Source organism: Haemaphysalis longicornis, unplaced genomic scaffold (genome assembly GCF_048455015.1).
Source record: "Haemaphysalis longicornis isolate Haplotype H1 unplaced genomic scaffold, Haemaphysalis longicornis Haplotype H1 scaffold_2, whole genome shotgun sequence".
Taxonomy (NCBI): domain Eukaryota; kingdom Metazoa; phylum Arthropoda; class Arachnida; order Ixodida; family Ixodidae; genus Haemaphysalis; species Haemaphysalis longicornis.
In genome coordinates, this window is record NW_027526295.1 from 247,157,621 (window position 1) to 247,174,952 (window position 17,332).

Genomic DNA, 17,332 nt, shown 5'->3' on the forward strand with positions numbered 1-17,332 from the left:
ATGGTGGTTCGCACCCTTTGCTGTGTGTATTGCACCCCGACTAGGCTGCCCAGTGCCGCACCAGCTGTGTGGCACAGCGACAATGTGGGAGTGACAGCTTTTTTACTTTTGCCACCAGTCAACCACTGTCCAAGACTCCGCAAAAGGCTGAGGACTTTGACTGGAGCCAGCCTCTCAGCCAGCCCAAGGAAAAAGCCGAAGACTTTGACTGGGGCCAGCCCCTGAGCACAATGGCCTCGGACAAGGCGGACATCTTTGACTTGAACAAGCCAGAGATGCCCACCGACAATGAGGAACCCAAGGGAACGATTGCAAAACAGATTGAGGAAGGCAAGTGCCACATTTCCGCCACAGAGCCCCCCCTTCCAGTGCTAGTGAAGACGGAGAACTGTGGCACACTCGTTGTTTCGGAGAACTGCTTGTTGCATGTTTTCCGGAGTTTTGACAGTGACAGAAATCAGTGGTGTCAAACTTGGGGAACTGCTACCTATTGTGGCCTAGTGGCTAAGGTGTTCCGCTGCTGAACACGAAGTTGCAGGCCATAATGCGGGCCTTGAAAGGTGTGTTTGGAGGGATAACCCTCATGTGGGGGGTCGTTTGTTTCACCCGAAAAATTTATGATGGTCCAGGTTAATCCATATGTCCCCATAATGCATTCCTTTTGAGCTAGATCTGTTCCTTTTGGGCATTGAAACCTCAAATTCAGTTTTAATTTTTATTACTATGATCAGTGTTTAAAATATTGTCAATTCATGGTATCTGAATGCATTTGTCGTGCACAGTTTAGGAAATAAAACTTGATCAAGAGATAGCTTCATTTAGGAAATTATTGTGGGTTAGTGTAGTAGTTAATACGTTTGTGAAACTGAGTTGAAATGCTTGTGTGTTCGATGAAGCATTATGATGAACATCTCTCTCCCTCTCTCTTTTTATATTATAGAGGAGGCTCAAGATCAAAATAGGATAGAGACACTAGATATTATGGCGCAACAGCTCAAGTTTATGGCATGCCTAAAGGTGAGTTGTACGGGAGACTCGTGAAGCAGTGAACAGACATTCATTTGTTTTGTAGTCGTCGAACATTGTCACTTTGAACACCCAGTCATAGGTTCAAACCTTACTTTTTGGTGTGGGCTGTGTTGCCACAGACAGCCGAACCTACTTAATGGGCATGTTCCAGATGCATGGGTGTGGGAAAAAATGACTTAAGACAGCCTTTAATCGTCAATATAAGCGAGTTTGTGCAGTGTTCAGGTGTTGAGAACCATGCGCACATGCCCACATGTACATACACATGTGCACACCCACACACAGTATCTGCTAAGCCCACATGTGGTGGAGCAATCCACTTTGCTCATTAATCTTGCATTCTGTTCACTCTTGTCTGCACTTGGCGACCCAGTTTGATTGGAATGCCATGAGGTATTCTTATTCAAATGCGCATTTGCCAGTAGCTTGCAACCAAGTTTCCATCAGTATTGGGCATGCTGATTCATGTGCACATGAAGCAGATTCTCCGTTGTGCATCCTCACTCGATTTGCTGTCAGTTTTCCTCAGGACTTATGGCAGTAATAGCAGTGTGCTTGGCTGCCAGTTTCACAAGTGTACTAGTTGTCTCAGGGGTATAAATCATCACTGATTATGATTTCATTAAATATGCCTTTCTTGCTTCATAAGTCGGTCTTCTTTTTGCTTAAAACTGTTACGACTGTACCTTTCGTTAACCGTAAATGTGTAGTGAGATTGTAGTACTCATCATTGGTGACTATTCAGTTGTTGAATGTTGCTTTAAAATGCACCCTGATGCCATGCAAGTAGTAGTGTTGGGAACACATTTTAAGTTTTGCTTTCTTAACTCATTGCTTTTGTCAGTGAATTAAATTGTTTTAAACGAACTGTGAAGACAACATTAATCTTTTTCCCAGTTTAAATTATTTAAACCAGCCTTTGATAACTTAATCATTGTCTTTCTGGTGCCAAAGGACATTGGGTCAAAATAAAATACGCACTAATATTGGCAAATTTTCAAATTTCTAGTTGTGCAACAGCAAAGTTTTGTCTCGGGGAGGTACTAAAAAGAGAGAAATCGGTCTGTTAACTCTGTGCTATAATTCAAATGATACAATCAAACCTCTTGCCAGTATGCAGCTATGGGGACTTGTCCCTTTGATGTAGTAGAAACAGTGTGAGACGGTGGCTGATAAGTAGCTGTTCTATCGTTTGTTTCTTATATTGTCCAGCTTAATTTTTCAAAGCTTGCATTATGATTGGTGTGACTGTTATTCTGATGTGGCAGACTCCTGAATTAAGCAGTTGTTTTCATGGTCCCGTTAAAAGAAAAGAAGAAACTCCTGCTGTTTGACTAGTAGTTTCAGCTTTTGTTGTGCTGGCATGGCCTGTTCAAGCGTAGGATGTATTTCCTCTTGACTGCCTTGGACTGCCCGAGTGATGGCGGCCTGTTCTGGCTGGCTGCAGATAATGATGGAGGAGCTGAGCACTCTGGCCACGGGCTTTGAAGTGGACGGGGGCCAACTGCGGCATCAGCTCTACGTGTGGCTCGAGCGGTGTGTGGCAGCGCTCAAGGAGCTCTGCCAGTACGGGGCTACCATGCAGCAGTCGCGCAACTCCTCAGGTGGGCACCATACCGTACTCGGCGTTTCAAGGGGCATGGACTGTTCTTGCACCAGTTTTTACTCGGGGGGGCTGTGAGCTAATTTTAGCAGCCTGTGGCTCTCCTGTTGTAACTCTCAGTATGGTCGAGTGAAGTGTGAATGTTTTTGGGTTTAATTGAGCCTATATACATCGTGGAACATAACTAAATTTTTGGGTGACATTGTTGGATAGCTTGTGGGGTCTTGGGGAACACCGACTGGCCACACTAGAGCGAGAGCTACCAAGCCATTCTAGCCACGCAAAGTAGTCCGAAGACTCCCACACGGCCGTGAGAACTTAGGCACTCATGGACTCCAAAGCATTGATAATGAAGTGTGCTTTATTGACAGAGATGTACAGGCACTAAACTAAACAGCGTGACTGTTGCTGACAGCAGAGAGAGAGGGAGGGGACATTTTGGGGGTAGAAATCTCCACTTGGTCACTGAGTCATGCACCAGCTCAGCTTGCACGTCTGCTACTGTGGCACATGGACGAGGTACCGCCGGCAACCAGCATGAATGGAATCTTGGAGGAGAGTCCCTGCAAAAACAGCACAGAAAGCGGGCTGATGATGGTGACGTAAGTCGAGTTTAGTTGCTGCCCCTGCGTGTTGCTGTTAGCTGCGAGGATCTACCCACAAACCAACCTCTGAATGATTTCCTGGCATCCTTGAGAGGGCTGCCAACTCCCCCCAACCCCGTTACTTGTCTCCGCCTCCAGTGTCGGACACGTCCATCCTGCCTGATGCGGGTGCAGAAGATGGCTCGGTCGGGGGCAAGGACAGGGCCAACACGGGCGGTGACGCTGCCCAGGCATCCGTGCCCACCCTGCACGCCATCCTGGTGGCGGACAAGCAGGACTTTGAGGCCAAGTTGGTCCGGGCGGCGAGGCGCAAGCTGTGGCTCAAGGCTAACGAGGCGCTCCTTCGCACCCTGCTCTCCTACACTGGCCTGCACGGAGCCCACGGCGGGGGCCTGGCTGCTGTGCGCATGGAGTTGAACCTGCTGCTTCAGGTGGGGCTGGGTTTGTTGTTTGTGTCCCTTTATTAGAAAAGGAGAAGGCCTTAGCTCGGCTTGCTAGTCCTCTACAGTGTAGCCTTTGTTGGATAGATAGGTTATGGAGTTTAACGCGGCGAAACTAGACAGGTTATGAAGTGCGCTGTAGTGGAGGGCTGCGGATTTATTTTGATAACCAGCTGGGGATCTTTAACGTGTGCTGAAACCTCGAACACATGGGCATTTTTGCTTTTCGCCTCTGTCAGAAAAGTGGCCACTGCAGCTGGGAATCAAACCCACGTCCTTCGGCTCTGTAGGCTTTGTTTAGTTGGTACGAAACCTTAGTAGAACCAGTTCAAAGGGGCACACATGGGGTGCAGGGCTTCAGTTAAAGTTGCTATGTGCCACACAATAGAAACAGAACCTTCAAAGCTGGTTTTAATGTGCAAACATTATTTGGTGATTCCCCCGTTATTTTGTCCGTCTGCTTGTTTACCTGTCCGTAACCCATGATGTGATAAACATGCAGCGATAAACATGCAGCAAGTGATAATGCATGGCACAACAAAAGGTTCTTTAGTCAGAAATCTGTGCTCCATCCATTTGTCTGCAACAAAGGATGTGATGTGCTTCATACGTGTGCATGACGATGTGCTCCATATGGCCCGCATGCATGTGTATCTGGCAGTTCTCAGTCTGAAGTTTCTGCAACATTTTTCACATTTTTGGATTCCAGTACATGTGGTCATCTGTTGTACCTGTGTCTTTTGCAGCACTTTTTGCAGTGCTTCTCACATTAGTGTGCCCAGCTGCACTCTAAAGCAGGCTTTGCAGTATTGTTGAAGCTGTAGAATTGTATTTGCAGATGGGCTCATACACGAAAAATCTGGTGCAAAACTGTTGTGCATTCCTTTGCACATGCAGTGATGCAGCTGCAGGCATGCGTAGCAAGGTGGCAGCCTTTCAATATGTAACCGCTGTGCTTATTCATCGCGCTTGCCCACGCCTTGTCTATGCACACATGTGGATGCGATTTACCTGTGTCTTCCTCATTGCATTATGAAGGGGTATAATGCTGCACTTTTTTTGGTGTTCTCTGCAGCAGAATAGACAGCATTTTTTACATTTAGGCTGATGGCGTGAAATTGTCCCAAATGAAACTTTTTTGCAGTGTTTACAGTGCAACTGTTGCTGCACCATTTAACCCGCCCCCCTTCCCCCCCCAAATTCTGAAAAGAGAAGAATTAATAATATACGTTCTCATGTCTGTCGGTGTGCATTCATGCACGCTTGGGTGTGTGTGTGCGTGCCACATTTTACCGAGGTGTGACTGATTTTCCAGGAGCTGCAGCAAGACCGTTCCCAGCAGCAACTTCTGTCGCCACTTCCGTTCCCAACCACCCTCCCACTCCTGGCTGCCAGTGTGGCCTGCCAGAAGACGGTCGTCGCTGACCCAGTTCGTCTCCTTCAGGTGGGTTGTCTGGGCAGGCAGCCACAAATCAGGAACAAACCTGCACGTTAAGACGGCAAAATTGGTCTGGCAAGGTTTCTTTTACTTGAAAAGCTGGCTGCGGCTTCAATGTTTGCGTTTTTTTTATAAAAGTCCATTTTGTGCTTGTGCTGCAGTGAATGCAACCAGCGATGGTTGGATTGCAGTTTAAATGGGCGCAAATTACAGTTTAACTTGATGAAGTGAATTATGGAATGTAACAAATGAACTCTGAAATTTGGTTGTTCTTGCTGAATTTCAATGGCACCTGTGCTTTCTGTAAAGCAACGGTATCAGTTGTAACACATGAATTTTGCTCACCACAACGCTAAAAGTAGCATCCAAGCTAACGGGTAGAGCAAGGCCTCTTCAAAGACTTTGTCCTTGACTGAAAGGTTTGCTTTACATGATCAATGGGATGGTAGTAAATAAGTGTATGCGTTTTTGTATTTTCCCTGAAGAACCAACATGGGGGTGCAAGGGGCAGTAGGGGATGGTTATATGCATGAAAATATGGTATATTTTTTAGTGTAGTGCAGGTCCTACAACAGTGTTCTTTAGTTTCACTCATTGTGCATGGTAAGCGCCTGCTGTTTTGTTCTTTACCCAGAAATTTGGGTGCCTACTTTTATAACAAATGTCTGGTATAAAGAATGAATTCCCGCCTATATAGCAGCCCAAGGGGCTGCATTGAAACCCCAATACTCTAGTTGTGCAGCGGAGGCCTGCATAGATACTCTGGCAGAGCTGTCCTCTTGGCTGGTTTCCCTGAAACGTGGCTGTGTCCTGTGTGCAGCTGATGGCACAGGACATCCTGCTGACTGTGATCGACCTGCAAGAGCCGCCCGGGGTGGCCACGAGCGCCAGCACCTTCTCGCGGGTGTCGGTGCTGTGGGACCTGGGCACCTCCCTGTCGGCCTGCATCTACCAGGCCCTGTGTGACAGCGACAGCTTTGGCCTCAAGGGACAGCAGGGCTCCAACAGGGGCCTCGACGTCGAAGACTGCCTCAGGTACTGCGCAGTGGCAGCTACTCTGGTGGGCAGGCATCAGACATTGTTGTGGGCTGGACAGAGAGCCGGTGATGAGCATCACTGCGCATTTTTGATGTTGGCTGCCATTTGCACATGGGATGCTCTTTGCGCTACTGTTTTTAACAACACAATTTTATGGCGCATCAAATCACATGGGCATGGTCAAGCATTGCTGATCTACGGCAAACTGAACTCGTGTTCTTTCAAAAGCTTGTTGAAAACGGAGAAATTTTAATATTTGGTCCTCTTATTCAGCTGTCAGCTTTTAACTGGAGGTGTGCGAATATTCAAAACCTTGAGTACCTTGCAAATAGTGCTTGCTATTCGGTTTAATTCACAGCCCATTTTATCATTCGAAGTATTATAAAATATTCAGTTTTCGAATATTCAAAATTTTCGAGTAATAGAGTAATAGAGTTGGCACTGTTGCAAGACATACGAACTTTCAAGCTTCACTGCATGCCTTGCCTTTATGGGTTGGTTTTTCACACAACACCCAAGCTGTGCAGAAAAATTAAAGCAGTGAAAAAAAAAAAAGAAATCAGAGTACCGTTACCAAACCACTGTCATGTCAGGAATCATCCAGCAAACAACAACACATGCCAGAGAGCACGCTGTTTTTGTCTGCCAACGTGCTCCACTGGGACTCATCATGCGCAGTGTCAAGGTTGTCGACGGCACTCCAGATGCCATGCACTTGTGCTCTGCTGTAATCCTACATTTAATCCTTTTTTCTTTGCAAAGCAACCTTCTCTCGTGCTTGGAGGCTGTACGGAATAATTGTGCTGCATCACACGCGTAGTTTTCAGGGTTACTAACGTGTGTGCGTGTGTTGTGTGCAGCCTGAGCGTGGTGTACCAGAACAGCCACCTGCTGGCTGGCCACGCCACTAGGCGGTCTCTGCTGGCCAACAGCGAGGAGCCACTGCAGCCGGCCACCCTGCCCAGCAAGTGGCCAGGTGCGCTGTACCTCCTCACTTGAGGGGGGGTGGGGAAGGGAAAAGTTCTTTAGAAGTGGTAATTACTTGGTGCTTCATGGTTTTCAGCTGCAATAGAAAAGACACTGGACAAATGCAAAGGACAATGTGGTCTTGTCTGCTCTTTGCTTTCATCAAGTGTCTTGTCTTGCACAGTTGAACGTCATTGTTTTCAGCTGCAATAGAAAAGACACTGGATAAATGCAAAGGACAGTGTGGTCTTGTCTGCTCTTTGCTTTTATCAAGTGTCTTGTCTTGCACAGTTGAAAACCATGATGTCTAACCACCAACCAGCACAACAATGCATTTTAAGGTATTTCTTTCTGCCTGCCATCTAGAGGCCAGCTGCTGTGCTGCAATGGATGCGCAATGTCGGACAAACTAGGGTGGCTTCAAAAACCTGCGTTTGACACTGCCCAATTTGGCACAAATTAATTTAACATGGCGAGTGTAATATGACACCTTTTTGAGGTGTTACGGGCTTGTCTGTTCTTGTTTCCGCATAGATTCCATGCAGAATTATTAAGAAGGATGTCCCACTCAGAAAGTTATGTTGTTCGGTGCTAACGGAGGCGTACCGTAATTTTGTTGGTAGCACCACAGTTGAGATAGCAGCATATTTGGTTTGATTTAATCAATTCAGTTAATTTCTGATGCAACGAACACCTGCAAGCAAGTTTAAGCATGAAATTTTAAAACCTAAAAGGTCTTGTAGGAAAGGATGTGCACAATTTTTTTCAGAGGCACCTCAAAATTTGAGAACACCTTTTCCTTGGTCGCATAGTAAAAAAGCGGCAATATCTGCAACATGTAAGAATTGTTGCTTGCTCCCTCAAGGGTTGGCCCAATTTTGCTTTGGTTGTACACCATTCCCTTACCTTTGACAATTTGTCTAGTGAGAAAAAAGATCTTAGAGGGGGCCTCAAATTGTGTAGGAGAGGAGGATGAGGTAATCCCGGTATCTCATTATAGCCAAATTGTTGCCTTGCATTTCCTGTGCAGTGCAGCCTAGCTGGCCTTTCAAAATATTAGATGCAGGTGCCACATTGACAGAGACTGAGGGTTAGTCTTGTAATGAAATGTGGAGAGCAGCTGTGGTGTAGTAGCTGCTGGCGTGGTGCTGCCATGTTACAGCATTGACCTTTGAAATGGCATTTAGACAGTTTTAATGGAGATGCGTGCTGGAAAACATTAACAAAATAACCTCTTGCTGCATTTTTGCCAATGATGTTAGAAGCGCACTGTTCCACCACATCCACTGTCCCATTTTTAGCGCTCACCCAGACAGTGGGGGCAGCGATGGGATATCTGGCGTGGTGAGGCAGAGGGATCTCGGTGCTCAGGGAGGGGAGACAGCGGCGTGGTGTCATCCTACTCCGCCATCCCACTCGTCCATTTCCTGTGGGGTTCTGCTTCTATTCCTCGTTCCTTCCCTGCCCTTGTGAGGAGTGGAACGACCTCTCCCTACTCTTTTCTCTATGAAGCAGCAGCATGCCAGTAGCATGAGTGAGAGATGTATGGGAAAAAATGAGTCTTTCTCGGAGCCACGGAGCAAGAATATATAGGAGGCGAAACGGCCCATTGCGGCAAGCGCGGGTGAGCGACCAGATGTCACAATGAAAACTAAAGCGGACTGCCAAGCTTCATAGCTGCAACAGCGAAGGAGAGGGTAGCGGCACCTGGTGGACGAAATGATAACGGCCGCAGTTCATTCCGTGGCTGCGCAGTGCAGTGCCGATCGCGGTGGCCGCGCAGTTTCTTCACCCGCGGCAGATGCCGCCAGCTTAACCTCTGACGAGCACTTGTGACATTATCTGGCCGTGCTAGGAAGCTTCGTTTCCCCTCCTGTCTTATTCGTGCTCCGTGCTCGTAGCCCTTTTGGCCCTGCGCCGACCGCAGCGGGTACAGGGAGTGGGATGGAGCCGTCCTTGCGCACATGCAGGGGTGCAGTCGCTGCGTGCCCTGATGGCCCGCGACAAGGACGAGGACGGCCCCCGGCTGCACACGCTGCTGTGCGAGTCCTTTGTGGCCGTGTACCTGAGCCAGCTGATCCACGCGCTGGCCTCGTGCGACTGCCACGTGCTGTACCGGCTGGTCGGCCAGCGCTTCACCCAGCGCACCTGGTCAGCCCTCTTTGGCGGCGGCGCCAAGAAGCTGCTCCGGGTCTCGACCGCGGCCTCCAGCGGCGCCGCCACCCCCATGTCCGCACCTCCACCCGAGAGTGAGTAGTGCTCTGCTCTACGAAAGAGTGCACCGTGCAGTGTGACGCCTCTCTGGGGGAGGACGACCCCCAGGATGCATCCATGCAGCTTTGAAAGATGTACAGCATTGGATGTCCTAGACGGGTTGTCCAGGTTTCCTATCATTGTGGCCAAAAACGCCCCGGCATGCTGTACCGTGCATTCACACATAGCGCATAACGTGGCGAGGCTCACAATGGTTATGCTTCTAATAGGCAGGAAATTCCAAAACACTGGCAGCCTACATGGTGGATTGGCAGTCTGTGCTGACACTGCAAAGTAGCAAAGCTGATGTCAAGGACATACCATATTTACTCAAATCTAGGCCGATAGTACTTCTTTGAAAAAAGTCGTTTGTAAAAGTCGGGGGTCAGCTTAGGTTCGAGGATGCAGCTTTCCTGTCTTCGCTAGACACTCAATGCCATCTCGCGGCGAGAGGCTTGCAGTTTGCAACTTTGCAGGCTCCATTTTGCTTGTTCGAACGTTGGAAATCCAGCTCTCACCGTTTCATGCTTGCTTGCTTGCTTACATCGCCATGTAACCTCAAGAAGCACCCGTAACCTCTAGGAGTGCCTCGAGGAGCGCCTCGAGAAGCGCCAGTGCCACTACACTGCGGTTTTTAGGCAGGAGGTGGTCTTGGAGGCCGAGAGAACTTAAACCTCCAAGTACAGCGCGACTTCGGCGTCGATGAGAAGAACATGTGCTGATGACAGAAGCAATGGAACGAACTTTTCAACTGTGCTGCCGAACAAATGGCCTTTATAGGACCCAAGAAAAGTCAACATTACAAGGGGGAGAAGGATGTTACTGACTTTATCTGGAAGCAAAGGGAAGGTAGAATGACTGTGTCAACGGAGATAATACAGGCGAAGGTGAGGGAAATCGCTAACATTTGAGGCGTCGCGCAGACTTAGTTCAAGGCCAGGGGCTTGGTCACTTGTTTTATGAAGTAGTTCGGGTTCAGCCTGCGATGGCGTATGTGTGTGTGCCAAAACCTACAAGCCTACTTCAAGGAGAGGCTAGTCACACTCCAGTGCTTTGTTATCAAGAAGCGGTTGGAGAAGGAGTACAGACTGGGCCAGATCGGTAACGGCAATCAGACCCCGGTGTATTTTGCATGCCTGTGGCCTACACAGTGAATGAGAAAGGCACAAAACTAGTGAAAGTCAAAACTGCAAGCTACGAGAAGCAGCACACTATCGTGATGTTGTGTTGCACGGCCAATGGGTGAAAGCTGCCGCCAGGGAAATTTTTCCTAAAAACGTTGTCATACGAGCCCATGATTAGTGGATTAGTGGCACCCTCGTTGAAAATTGGGTTAAGACTGTTTGGAACCGCCATGCCATGGCTATGCTATTTAAGGGGCGCCGTGGAGACAAAACACAAGTTTGGCTCATTCGAAGAATTGCCTCGTTAGGATCATACTGACACCACTTTTAACGTAAACTTCGCTCGAATAAGTTACATAATTAGGAAAAAAAGAGAATGGCCATGCGACCCACTGGCTCATTTCCCGCAGTAGAACGTATGACGTCATATGCACAGCCGTGCGATTGGCTGAGGCTGGCAATAGCAAATGCAAGTTAGGTAGGGCAGCTTGCGGAACGAGCTATTTTCGCTCCAGTGTAATTCATATTCATTTTATAGCAGTAAGAATGGGGGGGTAAAACAATGGAAGTTACAAAAGAAGTACCAGTGTGCACTGCTGTTGGTACGGTGCGCACTATGCTTGTTATAGCTGCAAATCAGTGCGGCACTTTACGGTTGTCTCAGACGACACTAGCCAATTGGCGTAAGCGACACTGTCTTACGTGACCCTATTTGTCGAACATACTCCACGTTTCACGAAACGATTACTACCTACCGTAACAAAGCAAGGCAGGTGCAAATGCAGTAAAAAACAAACCAAAGGCAAATCGCGGTGCAAAGCAGTATGGTGGCGCCGTCTAGGGAGACTGGTGGTAAATAAGGCTCGGCATTTTACTGTAGAATGAACAGCCCACTTGAAGTTCGCTTGAAGACCGCCGTGTGACGTCATGGCAGACATCACGAAACACACGATTTGGTGGGAGAATGAAAATTTTAACCTAAATTGATTAATTTCTCAGTGAATAAAGCACCACTTACTGCCGGAAAAGTGCTGGGGGAACTACAAAACACCAAATCTTTCAAATAAAACAAACTTGTATTTTGTATGCATGGCCCCTTTAACTCTTTCGCTACCGCTGGAAAATTGACCAATTTTAGGGGTCCAAGAAAACATTTTTTTTCCTGCTAAAAAATTGGTTAGGCACTAATTGCAGGAACAAAAAATGCAGATTATCTAACGGCCTTTCCAATAACACCAGTTTTTAAAAGGTTTTTATATATCATAGTTGTAAAAAAAATATCAAAATCAATATTTTTGTCATGTTGCCGAAAAAAATGATAAAAAAGGAGTTGTGTATATCAAACCACCGGTAGTAGAAAAAAATTAGAATGTACATTTTGTAGGAAAACATTTCAAAAACATGCCCTAGAAAAAATGTCGACTTGCGCAGAACAGTTTGTCAGATATAAAAAAAAAAGTTAGCATGCACGGTGCTCGTGTCATGCGGTGAAGCCCAACCTCCAATTCAAAATGTGCAATTTCGGGTGGTTTCTTGGAATAAATCTGGTGGTTTGTCATTATCACAGGCACCCATTTGCCCCTACATAACATAAAAACATCTTGTCAATGGCTGACTTTGCATTTACAGCGAGCACAATATTTGGGACAAGCACACGATGCGGAAAAAAACATGCATGAATTGAAAACGGAACGCCGTGGCTGATGCTTGTTGTCGTTCACGGTCAGTTATCTCTCAAAACATAAAGCTGAGCTTTATTATCATCTTCTTACTCGCAATTGTAGCCTTGCTCGCAAAAATGAGGTACGATGAGCTAGAATCGTGCCCTGCGATCTTTGGCCGAGTAGCAGTTGCGCGATGAAAAAGATCAGCACAACGGGCCTCCTCTATTGCAGCGCCACCTAACATTTTTCAAATGATACAGTACAAAAACTTATCGGAGACTCCGTCTGAATAGACAGTTCAACTAAGCAGCAACACATGACACCCGGATATACCCTCGCATGGAAACGAAACTGGAAGGCGAACAGCTGGCAGTGTAAGGCCGGTTTGAAGCGCTGTCCTTGGCAGAACAGATATCTGGTGACTGGGTGTGATCTTTTGACTTGCATCTGAAGTTCTTATCGCAGAAATCGGGTTAGGGTGGGGGAAATCAGGAGCAGCGTGCTTTGTTCGAGGATCAGTCGCGGACGCTCCAGGTGCTATGGCAGGTAGCCTTGAAGTTGGGTAACTGCGTAGTAGCGCTAAATATGAATTTTGCGATGCAGAAACGAAACCGAAACTGTTGTAAACTGTTTGCGAATGGTCCTGGGGTAAGTATAACTACCACAGAACTTAGAACAACGTGCGCAAAGGCAATAAAACTGCCTAAAATCATAAAGTAGCTTTGCAACCAGGCACTGTTGGACATTTTCAGCCGATTTCTGGGATTATTACTGTCAGGGCGCAAACCTGACGATTGAAAATCGTTTGCTAGTTCCCCATTCAGGCCCTGATAGCAAAAAACAAGCGCTGGTGCAGAGTAATTACGAGTTGCACGCATTCTTCGTTGGTAGCAGTGACGCACGATGACCACGCCCCTTTTCCACACCCAGGTGATTCAAAAGTGTGTCAAAAATCACGTTTCCATTGCAAAAATGAAAACAAAACTGATTTTGAAAGGCCATTTTCTGATCTAACTCCAAACAGCTTTACTTGTTCGAGAAACGCCTGGAACGCTATGAAAAGGCGCTCCCAAAAGTGTCAATCAAATTGATCTATTTTGATAGGCGCGGAAGCGAAAGAGTTAAAGGCCAAGTGCACTCAAAATTTCAACCTGTTGAAAGCGTTAGTTCTGTATAGTCTGCCTAAAAATACTGCAAGATTCAAAATATGACCGTGTATCTGTGACTCAAATAACCATCAAGAATTGGAGATTTTGAAGCTGAAATAAAGAATGCAGCCATTATGGCCAGGCTGAAGTTCCAGCCGGCCCAGCCAGCGAGTAAGTGGCTGAATGCGGCTGGCCGGCTAGAGAAAACCTGCGCACAACAACGCTTCGCCTTCACTGCAGCCCTAGGAGAAGCATGCCGAGCCGAGCTCGACCGGTTCTCCTGGCTGGCCTTGGGAAAAAGCGTAGGGCTGGCTGGCTGCAATGTCACTTCCGCTTCGTGGCTGTTTGCACGATCTGCTGGCAGGTGCAGCGTCGCCTGCGACGGAGCTATTTTAAACGTCTCTAACTAATTAACAATGCATTTCATGAGGCTACCAGTCATATCTCACTTGGTTTGGTGGTACGTTCTGTACGTTCAAAGTAAATTTGGCCGAGGTGAAATTCGAGTGCAGTTGGCCTTTAAGGAGTCACTCCTGGTTCTCGACCCCTACCGTGGCCGCTTGGGCGATGCCGTCAAGTCCGTGCTTTCAGAGGGCAGTACGGACATTACGGTAATACTTGGCAGTATGACGAGCCAACTACAACCGTTCGACATGGCAATCAACAAGCCATTTAAGGACAGGCTGCAGAAGCATTACGACTGGCTGGCGCTGCAAGACCACCAACTCACACTAACTGGGCGCATCAAGTGCACTTCACTCAGCCAAGTGGCAAGCTGGGTCGCCACGGCATGGAACAAAATTCCGGCCGTGCTACTTGTGCGGGCCTTCCGTAAGTGCAGCATCTTGAACGCGCTGGACGGAAATGAGGACAATGCGCTATGGGAACAGGGCAGCGACAAAGAGGACGGCGATGTAACAAAAATGACGACTGCAGCGATGACGAGTGAGCATTGAACATGCTACAACGAGTGCTGCAAGCTTAATAACGGGCATGTTCTAGTCCCAGTCCAATGCCTTTTTCCTTTCGGCTTACATTCGAGATACCCTTTTTTTTATTTTCTGACCTTCCGAATTTCGGGAGTTGGCCTAGAATCGAGGCCAGCCTTGATTTGAGTAGATATGGTACTTTTTGACGGGCAAGCACATCGTCGTATCTCCAACAAGTGCTGCAGCCAGTTTACGTACAGGAATTAAGGAACAGTGAGAGAAAGAGTAAAGGAATTAGCAAACTGATAGAAAATGGCACAAAGAAGGTAATACTTTAAGACCCCGTCAACCATCCTTTCGCTGAAAAAGCTATATCAACCCAACATCAGCAATTCTGTAGATAGAATTGGGATGCAATAATAACAAATTATGGGAGGTGTGCAAATACCATTAGGGAATGCAAAGCAAACGTGGATGGTAAAAACTGACTGAAAATTGAATTGAACGTTTTTGAATATGAATATCTTTGCCTTAATGTGTATAGACCTTTTAAAACATGTCTATAAGAAAAGAACTTTAAGCAGTAAGGGCTTGACACTCAGTGAAAAACAGCAACAAAAAACAGTGCGACAGCAGAGCTATCTATGGTGCAGGATTTGACACATTTGTATGTGTATATGCTAACAGGGCTATGCAAGGCATTAGAAATATCCAGAGTTTTTAAACCCTCCAGCATGCCTTCACAGCGTGGCGGTATCATTGCTGTTTTGCACTTGCTTGCGGGTCCCTTTCCTGGCACTGGGGCTTTTTGACTATCAGTGCCGGACTTACTGTGACTGTCCGGGTGTGAGGGTGATAAGACATGCTTAACGTATTTATCTGGTGTAGGGAATCCTCAGACTATCTCAGTCCACGGCAATTCCAAGACTAAATCAAGGAGCTTCACTGACAACACGTATTTGATAATTGTCTGTTAGATAATTAAAATGAACATGCACATGACAACAATTAAAAACTGGCACTGACCAAGATTGTAAATAAGGTTCCCGTACGGGAGCTGAAACATCTTCCTTGGTTTTATAAACATTTTTGGTCAGTGCCAGTTTTTAATTAAATTGTTGTCATGAGTTTTCCCGACCAGACGGATTTCTGTCCAACCTTTGACTTCATGAGCACTCGCATATGCATAATGAGCAAGCCTTGCTGCCCACCACCATCTTTTCGCTATAAGCACTATGAGTAAAGGAGCAATAACTCAAAGTGCATTTACCTTATTTGCTGCAACGTGTGGCCTTATGCATGTAATTACGTTCCAGAGGAGTATTGTCTGTGTGTTTTAATGACTGTGATGAGTCTGAGCACATGCACTTTCCTTTGGTTCCTTTAGAGGAGGCGACTGCCACTGTGGAGACTGGCATCTTCGATGCCATCACCCGTCAGCGAGTCAAGTGGAACATGAAGATTCTTCCTCAGCTGAAGAGCGAAGCTCCGCAGGCTAACGTTCGCGAAGACCGGCCTACCTACCGGGAGATATTTGTGCCTCCAGTCATGTCCATGATGTCCTGCTTTATGTCCAAGGTGTGGCTCTCTCCCTCTTTTTTGAACATGGTTAATCAAATTGCCCTGAGCATGAATCGAGAGTTGGAAGCATCCAACAACGCTGTTCACTGTGCATAGTGTTGAACATTCAGCATTTAGTTGATCAAGTCTTTGTCTTCCCCAGCCCACCCTGCCCGAGCAGTGGGGGCCAGTGGACTACGACTCGGCCGCGTCGGTGGCGAGCGACGACGAGGGCATGGGCAAGGGCCCGGAGGAAGAGAACGACGAGGACGATGTGTTCAAGGACCTGGCGGCGCCCAACGAGCGGCGCACCTCCCAGGGCTCCCGCCTGGAGCAGCTGGACCCGGGCTCGTACGCCTGGGCACTGATGCGCTACGTCATCGTCAAGATGGCCAACCACAGCCTGCGCGACTTCCTCACGGTCGCTGGCATCGAGCTCCAAGGTGGGCTCTCCACCAATGGCCTGGCGGAAATGCAGCCCTGTGTCGGCACTCTGGTGCTTGAGGGGAGGGCGAGATGCGCGTAGGGTGAATGCATGGCGGACACCACCTTATTTCTAGTTTTTAGAACTAGCCCCGACACATAAAGCCCCACCTTTTTTAGATCTTTTAACTCGGGGTTTGTGTAGAGGAAGGGTTCTCCTAGTTCCCTTGTGCCAGTTTAAAACAGCCGAAGTGCTTAAAACTGAGACTAGTTTTGGCATCTAAGAGCTTTCACTGCTCCTATGCGGGGATTTGCAATTATTGTAGGACTTAGAAATTTTTTTTGTGCCTATTGCTTACTTGTTTGTGATTGATTGATTGATTGTGGGGTTTAACGCGCCGACGCAACGCAGGCGATGAGGCGCGCCGTAGTGGAGGGCTCTGGATTAATTTTGACCACCTGGGGATCTTTATCGTGCGCCGAAATCTCGTACACACGGGCGTTTTTGCTTTTCGCCTCCATCAGAAAAGCGGCCGCCGTGGCCGGGAACCGAACCCGCGACCTTGTGCTCAGCAGCGCAACGCCTTAGCCACTGAGCCACCGCGGTGGGTACTCTTGTTTGTGATGGAATTTTGCACTGAAGTTGTGTTTTATGGTTTATTTAATGTGCATCAAGATGACTGCACGCTCGTGGTTATTTCTCTGTCGAGTAAAACACAGTTTTTGTTTACATGGACAACCTTTCGTACCATCAGTGCAACCCGCTGGTCAGTGCAGAATACTGGCGCAAGACAAAATGCCTACTTCAAAAGTGGCACCTATCCGGCATTTCATCTTGAACCGTTGTGCGTCATCGGCTGACTGACCCAAATAAGTGTTCGTGACAAATGGAACAAGTAGTCTGATCCGGGACAGGTCGGTGGGCAGGTTGATGGTTGCCCTATGGTAAGAACTCTGTGATCTGGATATGAGGGGGAAAAAATCCCTTTTATGAAAGGGGTTTTTAAGTATCTCCCACTACTTTTTACCACCACTGCAAGAGTGATGAGCCAGAACTTCTCCATAGACTTGCAGTCATCCCTTTGCTCCAGTAATGCTTCCATAGGCTACTG

General features: G+C 47.4%; 1 protein-coding gene across 11 annotated transcripts in view; it reads left to right on the forward strand.

Moving 5' to 3' along the window:
- The window catches only part of Rbcn-3a (rabconnectin-3 alpha), a 97,047-nt gene that overhangs the window by 58,190 nt on the left and 21,525 nt on the right, over positions 1-17,332 (forward strand). For all 11 annotated transcript variants that reach the window (XM_077700053.1, XM_077700055.1, XM_077700056.1 and 8 more), the window contains exons 37-46: positions 119-330; positions 941-1,017; positions 2,477-2,633; positions 3,376-3,668; positions 4,993-5,121; positions 5,936-6,150; positions 7,014-7,129; positions 9,090-9,368; positions 15,625-15,815; positions 15,961-16,240. In XM_077700053.1, the coding sequence (XP_077556179.1) occupies positions 119-330; positions 941-1,017; positions 2,477-2,633; positions 3,376-3,668; positions 4,993-5,121; positions 5,936-6,150; positions 7,014-7,129; positions 9,090-9,368; positions 15,625-15,815; positions 15,961-16,240 (1,949 nt within the window). The remainder of the gene's footprint in view (positions 1-118; positions 331-940; positions 1,018-2,476; positions 2,634-3,375; positions 3,669-4,992; positions 5,122-5,935; positions 6,151-7,013; positions 7,130-9,089; positions 9,369-15,624; positions 15,816-15,960; positions 16,241-17,332) is intronic.